Source organism: Brachionichthys hirsutus, unplaced genomic scaffold, assembly GCF_040956055.1.
Source record: "Brachionichthys hirsutus isolate HB-005 unplaced genomic scaffold, CSIRO-AGI_Bhir_v1 contig_926, whole genome shotgun sequence".
NCBI lineage: Eukaryota > Metazoa > Chordata > Actinopteri > Lophiiformes > Brachionichthyidae > Brachionichthys > Brachionichthys hirsutus.
The window spans coordinates 128943-141332 of NW_027180406.1; the positions used below are offsets into that span (position 1 = coordinate 128943).

The 12390-nt window shown below is 42.3% G+C and overlaps 1 protein-coding gene across 1 annotated transcript in view; it reads right to left on the reverse strand.

Annotated features, from left to right (window-relative positions):
• Positions 1-12390, reverse strand: part of LOC137914703 (roundabout homolog 1-like) — a 46371-nt gene that overhangs the window by 16423 nt on the left and 17558 nt on the right. The window contains exon 3 of the mRNA XM_068758202.1: positions 3009-3166. Within this exon, the coding sequence (XP_068614303.1) occupies positions 3009-3166 (158 nt within the window). The remainder of the gene's footprint in view (positions 1-3008; positions 3167-12390) is intronic.

Below are 12390 nucleotides of genomic sequence, written 5' to 3' on the forward strand. Positions count from 1 at the left end.
CCCAAACTTTTTTACCTTTTCCTTTTCTGTGCCACGATCTGCAAACACACAAGTATGCGCATACTCAGATGCCCTCACGCATACATCAAAAAGATGGAAGATATAGGCATGTCACGCCGTTTTCATTTATTTCATAACCTCTCCTCCATACGCCCCACAGGCGACGGTAGCTGTCTTTAAGGTGTTTAAAGTGTGTTAGAGGTGACACCGCTGTGGTCACGGGAACACTGATTCAAAGACCTGATAAACACCCACACACATCTGAAACCATCTCCCAGGCATCAGCTTCCATTAAACTTTCAGTCCCCTTACTACGACTAAAGATTTCCTGAGCATCCAAACCATTGGACCTCTTCTGTTCATACATGTCTACAAGAGACACGTGTGTCTTACCAGGGGTCGGAGGTCATGGCTGCCTACGCTGCTGTGTCCATCAAGCATGGATTCAATCATCCTACGCAGCGTCAACCATAGTGCAGATGGAATGCCTCATGCTGCAGAGTTCAAACCATCAGCCTTTTATTTATTACCCCCCCCCCCTCCCCACTCCGGGCTGGCCTTCATACTACACAGTGAATAAATAGCAACTAATAGATGCCAAACTATGGCTGAGATTCCAAATCTGTTGCAAATTATGTGGCTTTAATATCAGGATTTTTCTTTTTCTTTTTAAATGCAGTGTTCGTTTACTTCTCAGAGACAATGATACCCACAAGAAAGAAAGTGGGTGTCTGAGGTCTTGAAGATTCAGCGCTCATTTGATGGGATGTGAATGCACGTACTCGCATTAAAAGTCAATAAAAAAAAAGAGTCTTTATACGACGGAAACAGAATTATATAATTTAATACAAACACAGTGTTGATACTGCTTGTTATTAAAAATGAACCCACATTAACGCATGACTAACATCTGGCATTATTAGGATCCTTTCCACAAAGACAGGCTTTGGCAAGCAGCGAAAACACATACTGTATTTCACTGGACCATAGCAAAGATACTAAAAATCGCTTCATTTAGTTTATTATTTGTAATATAGTTTAGTTAGTCACACATAAAATTGAGCTGCTTGATATTAAAACACGGTCGTTCATAAAGCAAAATGATAAAACGTGAAATATGAAATAGATAACATATGCCATGAATAATTTTGTTTGTACAGTTAACTGAATGTCAGCGAAGGGATCTACTAATGGCTCATAACATTTCCCAAACTGTCTTCTCGTCGGTACAGTGAGCCTTAAAATGAGAGCTCCTCCAAATTATCTATAGCCTATGCTAATTTTAAGTCAATGTAACAATGCTTGTAAAGGTTACTTAAAGTAGATGATCCTGCTCTAACTGATTCCACTGACTAATGGCTTTCTGCTTTGCAATGTTTTGCAGTTTGCTGGAAAACCTGCAACAGTTGATTAAACAGAAGATCCAGTGCTTTTTTTTTATTTTTTGTTTCCCAGAATAACTGCTCCTCTTTTGCCTTCACCCAGCCCCAGATGCCCCACGGCTACATTCTGAAGCAGCTTATAGTGTGATGATGTGATTTTCTGTATTAAAACCTTTTAAATAAAAAGCCATGCATCCATGTATAAGAGTATTTTAAAAGCTGCTATTAAGAATTAACTCCAAACTTGATCTGCATATTGATTAATAAATGATGACCTAGGCCACAAGGGGAGCAGGAAGTGACAGGAAGCGGATAAACTCGTGGTGGACTTCTTTGGTCTTTGTACAGTAAGTGATGTCTTTGAGCGAATTCAAAGACATATTTCTGTGAGGGTCATGTGGCTGCACTGGCTGATTGGCCTACGACTCACACCTGTTTTCTGCCTCTCATCCCAGACACACCTGAGGCTGATTACGACCGGCCTTCATAAGCCCTGCTCCGCCCGCTGCTCCTAGTCGGACTATTTTTCATGGATCGTGTCCCTGCTTACAGAACGTCTTTCTGCCGCTCCTCATCCCTGGGATCTGCCTTTGTTGGAGTTTGTATTTTGAGCTTGCTTATTTGCTTTGTTCTTTTGGCTGTGTCTTTTTGTTTAAAAAGATATTTTCGTTGGGCTCCAGCCACCCCGTAACCCGTGCGCAGCTCCGGGATAGTGACTCGACTGATGAACATTCCAGTAAAACTTAGTCACGTTTGTACTGTCTCCGTCCTCTGTTTCTTGGGGTCCTCTCGCACCAGTCCGTAACAATTTCCACACAGAGAAGATGATTGAGGACAAAGACAGGCAAGCAGAAAGTACAAAGCAAAAAAGCAGCCTTTGTATTTTCCTCGGAGGAGCCCCCCACCCCCCACCACCTCGGCTCGGATCCATGCCGCTCCTTAAATCAGAGATAGTTGCTCTGCCCATCGCAGCCACCCAGGAGACCCTCTACCTGTCACTCGATACTAAAATCAGCTTTGAATCTAGGCTTGTGCATCCCTGGCAGCAGGTACAGACATTCGTTATAAACAAATAAAAAAACACACAAACACACACGTACATGCATACGAAATCATGTGAGTTCCCGACACCTGGTTCCTGTTTTGAGTTAAATGAATAAGGAGCTGTCCTGCACCGTCGTACTGGTCTGGAACCACTTCAGATTCGAACATTTAATATATCAGATTTATAGAGCGTTATATCTCCTACGATGACAAGTACTAAAATAAACTTGTGGTTGTTTTCTGCTATTGTGGATTTTTTTTACAGTCATCAGAAGGGAATATAACTCACATATGTAGTGGTCGCCTTCACATTTCCAGCTCTCTGTGGATTCTCAGAAAACTTATGACTCTGTTTTATTGACCACAAGGCAACTATTTTATGATCTCAGCCCGACAAGTATGTTTTTCCATAGTTAGAAGCCACCGAGGCAAGAAGTGGTTCTTTAGAGCTCTAGGAAAGCTAACGAAATACCTAAGATACATGACAAAAGAGTTGCATTTCGCAGTCAGAGAAAATGTGTGCAAATTTGTGTGCAAACCATTGATCGTGTGTCTCTCGGGGTGAAGTGGCCATCTCCTTACCGTGATGCGTTCATCTTTCTCATCTAAAGCGGCGCCGTCTCTCCTCCAGGAGATGGTGGGTTCCGGGTGCCCTCGCGGCGGTTGACACTCCAGCACTGCAGGCTCACCCACCGCCACCATGACGTCCACTGGGTTCTGTCTGAAGTCATCACGTAAAACTGGAAAGCACACAATAAAGGCCAGGATTTGACAAATGTTGAATTTTATCATCAAAACATTTAATTTCTTCTTTTTTTTGCGAGAGAGAGATTAGTCCATTTTAAATTGTTGACTGATCTGCCATTTTATTTTTTTCCTCTTTGCTACCTTTCGATGATGATCAAAGACACATAAAAATATTTCCACTTTTTACACTGGTGTTTTTACTGTTGGTAACTTCGTAACAGTGTCATTCAAAACATCCAGATTTTCAAGTGGTTTAAGTCCTTGCTCCTGATGTTGAAAATACCTGTATTCCACTTGAAGGCAGCATAATAATCGGTTGCCTTCTGGCTTTGCTCGTCACATATTTTAAGAGAAACACATCCACTCTTGTCAAAAACACCTTTATCTATTGGAATTTTAGAGTAAATCAGCACTGAAATGCTACCACAAAACCTGCAAAGATATGTCATCAAAGTACTCCCTAAGTCAAGCAGGGGGACAATGTCCATTGAGAAACACTGCTGAGTAAGCTGGTGGTCTGATTGCTGTTAATAAGACAAGGGGACACTCTGTTAGAGAGCAATTCGGAAAGGTGCGATCCAGACGCTAGTAGACAGCGGAAAGCTGCAGCAGCGATTTATCATCTCCATGAACTGAATAGCCTGCATTCAGAGAGAGAGAGCTCGCCAACCGGCAGCTGAACCGGAGACAAAGCAAACTCACATCCGCCCCAACATGATAAGCAGGAGTGTGACGTCTGGTGGCCATAGGCATCTCCTTCCTGTCTACACCATAAGGTTTCCAATGCACAGCCCAGACAAGCATGAGCAGCAATTCATTCTGCAGACTCCTAGGAGATTCTAAAGCCATAAAAGTGGGAAAGGAAATGAGCCAAAACAATGTCAGAGCTCTAAGGTGAAATATTGGACAATTTTTTTTTGCAAGATGACAACACATCATGAATGAAAACAATCTCCAGCGTTGTGTAACCGAGAGATTTTCTGCTCCTGATGAGGTGAGCAACATGTGCTAATGTGGCTGCCTGTGCATGAGTGACTGCTGTTAAGCGTTCACAGTCTTAAATTTCGGGAGGGGTTGGAACCCGAACAAGCCAAGGGACTGAAGCCAGAACAGAAAGAGCACAACAGCAGATCTCAGAAGGGGTTTAGGGTGAAAAAGACAGGAAACAATGAGGAAAAGACATAACCACTCACAGATGGCGGTGACTTGTTCACCTCTGGCTATGGATTTGTACATAACGCTAGACAAGGAAGCCTGGGAAGCCCAACCAGAACCCAAGATACGGGAGAACAAATTAGGACGACCTTCTAATTGGAAGCATTTTGGCCCCTGCACTTCTTTGAGCTGTGCTTCACTGCTCTGCCCCCTTGAACCTCCGAGCAGGGTTGGAACTGGCTGACTGCGGGGCTGACTGAGCGTTGATGGGAAACAGCTGTCTGACGACCCCCACCAACACCACCACTGTGTCACATGATAAAAGGCATTCCTCGTAAGACGCAAAACATGGTCGAGGTTACTTCAGCAGGAAGAGAGCGAGACCATCATAACTGTGTGTGTGCTGTTAATGCGAATGTGAGTGTGTGCCTGTGTGTTGATTTATTAACTGATAGTATCGAATAATTTCACTGGTAATCAGGTTACACATCTGTTTTTTTACTATCGTGTGAGGTCCAAATGTCTCCACATGATCTGCGAGCATGGGCTACTTCCCCAAACGCTTTTTATTTATGATGATAGCTTAGACGTTAGTGCGAGACATGGCGAGGAGAGATAAGGGTTAAAAGGAGGAGGAGGCTGGGTTTGGGAAATGTGTCCTTGGAAGTGTGCTTGCTTCTGCACGTAATACTAAAGTGTTGGGTAAGCACATAAAAAATCTGGAACATGCATTTTTAGAACTGTTTGTGTTCTCAGAGGGGAGCACATCTGTTTATTGTGTTCTAATGTGAACTGCATGTCTAAGTAAAACCTACGCCAGAATATGCAAATGCAAAAAAAAAAACCTGAACTATGCTAAGGCAGTTACAAACAGCCTCGGATGCCGTTTCTTGTTTCGTTATTCATCTGCTCTGCAAAATATATATAGAATGTCTGGTTATCAGTGCTCTTATCCTGACAAGCTATATTCTCTAGGAGCAATGTTGCTGACGCCGCCGTCTAAACCCTAAAGCCCTAAAGTCATTGGTGCGCGCAAAGTGAAGCTCCATTTGACAGACGTATGCATTTTTAAAATGTTGCAGGAAAATAAAAATGTAGCAATTGCGGCTCTGATTTCAAGGATATTTCAAGAATTATGCCCAATTAGTTTTTGTTTTTCACTAATACTGCAGAATATCATCATAATATTTATCTTTTTATTACAGTGTGTCAGTTTCAACAACTAAACCTTTTGACTTTGCTTCATTATCTTTTTCACTCTTGCATCTGTAAGATCAATATGGATTTGTACCCTATTAAATATTGCATATTTATTCCCAGATCATATTCATGCATTTCATGGATTGGACATACTGTATGTGAATTTCATCATTTTTCAAAAGCCCTTCATCTTATGTTTGGACTGACGCCTAACAGTGAAATCCAGCTCTTTTTAAAGCCAACTGAACCCACCTATTTAACTGGAGCCTTTCACCTTTTCTTCTTTTCTTCTACCATCCAATCCCTCTACATGAAAATCTCATAGGCTACTTCAAAGCACCAGCTCTGGGCACCGTTACCCTGGATCTGACAGTATCTGACATGTTGTTAGTCCTGAAGAGCTTGAACTATATCTTAAAAGACCTACTGCAGCCGTGCAAGTACAATCCTCCATTCAGACTTGAAGTAAACCAAACAAGAACAACATTACAAATGGGCGGGATGCTGGCACACACAGTGTGAATGAACAAACGGCTTCCTTGTTACAGAACTTTGTATCAGATGCTGCATGTCCAGCTGCAACGTTATCTTGCTGTAACAATCATTTGGACGTCCCATGGTCAGCATCAACATAAAGTAAAGCAGTGACGGTTTAAACTAAGATTTGCCAAACAGCTGTGCTTGCCTCGGCATGCAGTTGACATCAGCGAGACAATCAGCAATCATCTTATTTCAAATCTGGTGGCGGCGTTGCCTCACAGCAAGAAGGTCGCAAGTTCAATACCGACTTGGGGCTTTTCTTTGAGGAAATCCTCGACTTCTCTCACAATCAATCTCCTAACCTTTTCCAACCCCTGCCCCCTTATCATTCACCTTCTCTGGTTTCCTCCTGTTTGTTTCCTGCCTGGTCTTACAGAGTTGAAGTCTGGGGAGACAGAATGCTGCAGGAGAAACAGTTGCACCATAGAAAAGCCAATATGCGCTGCTCATGCGTTGCATTGTTGGTAAGGTAGATCAATAGGGATGCACATGCACGCATACATTGACTCACACAGGCATGTCCAGAGGGCCCTGTACCCCTCTGCAAGCTCACAGCAAAGCCAATAATGTGATATGAACTGCAACAGAGCAAATCCAATGAAAAAAATGAAGGTCCAAATTAGTATACATGCCTTAGCTCAGTCTCATAACTACACCACATGAGATTTGAACACACTAGAATCCAGTAGACACTGCAAGCTGCTTATGAAGGAAAATACAAATTCCTTGGCTCTTCTCCCTAAGCTCCCTAATTTGAATTTCATGTTCTGAAAATAAATCATTACCGTACTTACAAAAATCCCTGGGCAGCTAGTTGTTGTTGTTTTTTTGTGTGCATCCAAGGCAATAAGTCCATTCTAGTTTTGTGAGCCAATTCAATCAACATAGGGGCCAATTTACCAGGATCAAGTTTGTGGTCAAATTTCACACTGAAACTTTTCTCCCCACTCCTTCTCTCTTAATAAAGAGGAATAAAGCCCTGTCAAGCCGAGGCATTAGCTTCATGGGCTACACCTCTACATATGCATGCATTTATTTGTTTAAAACCAACCCTTTAAAGACCACAGTGTTAGGATAATAATAATGTATTCTTATTAATTTCTTCTCTTCTTCAACCCGTGGTACAAATTGAAAATAAAAATATTATTCCATATTTAAATTTTACCTGCTGCATTCTGAGTCTGTGTGTGTGTGTTTGTGGATGGGAGTGTGTGTGTGTGTGAGCATGGAAGAACCGGTTCACCGGTTCTCGGATGTTCTGCCACTCTAATCCTGTTGATGTATGTGCAGAACATATCACTCGTGAGGGGCAGACATTAAAGCCAGCTAAAGGGATTGTGTAACCTCCATTTTAATCCCTTCTCCTCATCCTATCCCTCCGTAAGAGGAAAGATAGGAGAAAGAAAAGGAGGAAAAACGGTGCTGAGAATAAGGAGAGGACAGATACAGAGAGACAGACGTACATGAAGCAGATTAGGAGAATTAGAGGCAGAAGAGCGGAGTAAAAAGGAAATTGACATTCACACAGAATTCCATGATGTTGACTCTCCTTGGAGAAAGTTTTGATTTCATCCATTTGCTTTCTGAAAGTAAACACTGGAATATGTAATAACTGGTGAGCTGAGATCAATAAAAGATCTGAAACATAAATGATTGAATGAATGATTCGTTTATTTAACAGGGACAGCGCACATTAATAAACATTTCTGTCAATGTGCCAGAATTAGCCAAAAGGCTATTTTTCATCTGTTGTCCCTGGACAGAAATTCCATGGCCCCAAAATATAAATACATATGAAATAAAATTAATAAAAATACAGATATACAATAACCACATAATTAAAAACTATATCAACTAAAACAATTTCAAGTAACAGTAAAACTTAATGTCTATTAACTAAAATTTTATAAAGCAACTAAAATCATAAAAAACAGGTGACAGTAAAAAACAACAAATTAAACAGCAGTTTCTCTCAGTGACGACACAACTGTGTGCTAATGAGCCATTCCTTAAGGTGAAATTTAAATGCATTACAGCTCTCAAGATTTCTGACGATAAACACCTTGCTCTTTCATTATACAGCAGTTTGGTCCGTTCAATCAGTGCAAATGAGTCCAAGAAAGACTCTCACTCCTCGGGGCTCATTACACAGGTGGAGGACACAGTCCTCTGAAATATGTCTGCAGGCTGTCACCCTGTTTTACTGTCACTGCAGTCTAATACGTGCATTGTTGTGATGGTACAAGCCATGTATGATTGAATAAAATATTTATATGTGGGGGGAGGGGGTCTGCTTTTACTACCTGTTATTTTAGGAGAAGTCTAGATTTGTTTAGCATGAGCTTTTTTAGCCCCTTTTCAATCCCGGGTAAATAATATTCACTAAAGTAAACTCATTAGGCTTTAATTCACCAATCACAGGTGAAAGCCTGCGCTCTGGTCACAAATGTCCCTTTAATTACACCAGACAAGACTCCCACTGGTATGAGTGATAATGGGACCCCGGGAGGTGCATGACAACAGCAGCTTAAAAATGGCCATGGAGCACCAGCAATACCTGAGGATTGTTGAACTCAAAGCAGAATGACCCACATACTGAGAAGTGCACTAACAACAGCCCCCCCCCCCCCCCCCCCCCCCCACCCCACCCCACCCCACCCCCTTGGGACCTGACCTCCTCCGAGGAGATGGCGCCCAATTTGTTCCAGTGGTGCACAGCCATTGCTTTGTTACGTTTATGGCCTGTTGAGGATGTGAAGTAGTTCACAGAGAGAGATTTGTGATTAAATTAGATAAACTCACACACACAGACACACACACACATAAAGGTTGTTTGCGCTGTCAATTTTAAAAGCAAAAGCGGAGACCAGACTCCTATATATAGCAGGAAGGCAGAAGGAATAGCAATGAAAACGGGGCATAAAACCAAATCAAGCCCTCCTCTTCTGAATAATGGAGCAAGCTGGAGGCAGAAATCCGGCACTTTTACTCCAGGGCAAGAGTCCCTCGCATGAAAGTGGAGAAAAGCCACACACACACACACCCCACCCTTTAACCCTCTCATTAGTGTAATCCCGCATGTGAAGAGTAAATTGTCATGAATAAATCCACTTAGAAGCCAGCGAATGAAAGACTTTCACTTTGAGATGCTTTCATTACCATTTCAATCAGCATGCCATGCTGCAAAAATGTTGGCAGTGTTTGACAGAGTAATTGGGAACATTAACGAGTAGATAAAATATGGTAAGCGGAGGGAAGCATATCTGTGAGTGAGCCAGTGTGTTTTGTATCAACTGTATGCTTTTTATTTTTTACTGTCAGAAAACACATTCTTGATTATGTTTCCATGGACAACGCCAACGAATCTCATCAAAACAGATAGATTTTTGAGCTACAGTTTGGAGTTTCGTTTTGACAAAAGACAAGAGCTGGAACGCAGACAGCAGTCAGACATAGAGAAAAATTTATTTTATTATCCCCGCCCATAGAAACCTTTGTTTGAGCTGTAAAATGACCTTCACAATGGTGTTTAGAAAATCTCCTTGGGCTAGGTGAGTTCGAAATAAGCACCTTCTATGAACTGTACACACACAAAAAAGAAGTAAAGAGGGGAAAACATCAGGGTATGTGCAATTACACTCTGCAGACAGAGCATAAATCTGAAGCTTTGCGGGATACCCTTTGTTTAAATGAGTATCTAGCCTAATTCCAACCTGGCCTTTGTTTGTGAAAGAAGATAGAGTGGGCAGAGGTAGAAATAATAAAGAGGAAAAACCCAGGAGAGATTCTCCAAGAGAGGAGTGCACCGGGGTCACAAAGAGAGGCGATGGAGAGGAAGAGGGAGAAGATCCGGTGATGGGGAGGGCGATGCATTGTAACAAAGGGAAAAGTGAGTGAGACAAAGGCGTACAAGCTCGGGTATATGAGAAGAAGATGCAGACACAAAGAAACAAAGAGCTACGGGTGAGCGCAACGCCGAGCGAGACGGCTCGACTCTTGCTGCAGCGCAGCGTTGAAATAGGCCAAGTTCTGCCGCGATAAACCCACCTGCACACACTCGCATGCATGCAAATCACACTAAGCACACACACACACACACACTCTTTCAGTTACAGCTATGTTCCGCATCCTAATATACTCCGAGGTGCCTTAGTCCTTCCCCTGTCATCAATCTGAGAGACAGTTCAAGACCCAGGAGAGTAGGAGACTGTGGGCAGGTACGTAACACGCTCCATTGTGACGAAGAGAATGATACGAATCAGAAGGCGCTCGACAGAATCACATCAAAATCTGAGACTATGGCATCATATTCCAAGTTGTATGATGCTGATTGACATTTTATATTCTGCAAAGCAGTAAGCAACGTAGCACAGCAAGAGAACATTACATTTGTGTGTTGGGGAAAGCACAAATAGCAGAATCAAATGTCTCCAAGGTGAATATGATATTATCCTCTGCACATTATTTACTCACTAGTGTTGGATGTCTTGAATGATTGGCTGATTTGGAGCCATTTAGTGCAGCATGTCAGGTGTTTAAAACTGATAATGACGTGTGAAGGAGGAGGGGGGGAGTAGATAGCGCCGCAATACCGCCATGGTTAGCAAGCAGCTGGCTCTCATTTTCACAATCATGTAGTTCCACACAGAGGAGGTATAAAGAGGAAAAAAAGCATACAGCGTTCAGCTTCAGCGGGTTATTTAGATAAATAAGCATTTCTCCGTAAATGTAAAAAGCCGACAAACAGTAGTCTTTGGTACTTAAAATGCCTACACGTTATGCAGAGGTTGGAGATTTAGAGTCAGAAAGGAAAGAGAAGTTTGCCTTTGACGACAAGCTTGTTTGGCTTGGACCAAACGGCACCAGAGAGGAATGACTGCAGGAAAAAAAACGGAATAAGAAGTGAAAGATGAAACTTTAATGATCCCTCTGGGGAGATCGGGTCATTGTGGCAGTGTAGAAAAGGGTATAGATAAGAAGTGACTGCAAGCAGGCTCATGTAGGTAATAAAAGGAATTAAAATGAGAGAAACACATTAGGATTATATGTTCTTTCATAAAATTGAATGTCAAATGTATGCACGTGACTGTCAAACAAATTAAATTGTCACAATGCTGTGTTGGACGTGCATGGAAATGGTTGAATTATCAAACTTTATCAATTATCAAAATTGCATATTGCGGATGAAGAATGACAGAAGAGGGTGAGGACAGACTGAGCGAAGGAGGGAGGGAGGACAAAAGGAATGCGCTGAAACAGACTCTCGGCCCCTTTAATTGATAGGAAACAAGAGGTTTCTGAATAAACACCCGCCACGGAGGAGAGATGGGTTTATTTATCCCCTCCTCGCAATATCCTTCTTTTTCCTGAAGTATTCTAATGACGTAAACTCATGTCATGCTTCACTCAAAGTTCTTCCTTCTCCCGTCTCTTTGCACTTCCCCTTCACTCTTCACCAGCTGTCTATCCGCCATCCTGCCCTGTGTGTATCTGTCTGTTGCCGGGGCGACACGCCACACAACATCTCAAGATTTCCAAATATAACAAAAAGCTGCTTTCAAAGTCAGCTCAGATTTCCTATCGCCGTACCTCCATCGCTCTCTCTCGCTCTCTCTTTCTGGTTTTGCACTCCTTTTTTGCTGTCACTTTTGGCCTGCATTCTTCCTTTTATTCCTAATTACCTAGTGGAGGATGAGGTAGCCCCCTACCATCCCCCATACCTACAGCACCGCTACATCTACAGAAAGACCCTGATGAATAATTTCACATTTCTCTCGCCTTAATTCTCACATACTCAAATTGATTATTGTACAGAAAGCACAGCAAAAAAGAGCAGCCCACTGGGTAATTTGTCTTTTTGACGAGGCGAGTTCATGAATAGGTGTGGGGGGAGGGAAGGAGTGCTCGAAACGATATGGAGAGAAAACGAAAAATTGATATCGGAGGCTTCGCCCGGTCCTGGCTCTCATAGTTCATGCTGTTTGATGCTGTGGTCAAAGGCACAATTAGAGGGAGTGGACATTTGCATGTGCAAATGTTCTTGAAAAAAATATCAAATTATGAGCCCTGCATCCCTGAGAAGCATCTGTAATTACAGCAAACCCATTGGAAAATAAAGCTAATGCAGCGCCTAATCCCTATTGCAAACACTGCTGCAGCCTTGTGGCAACAAACATTAATTTCTAAATTCTTGAATCAATGTGAAAAAAAAAATAAAAGAAAAACCGATGCCTTGATCCAGGTATTTTCAGCCTCCTTCACAATGGCAAGAGCAATGGTTCATGTGCCAAGTTGAGGTGATGACAGGGAGGAAGGGTATCAT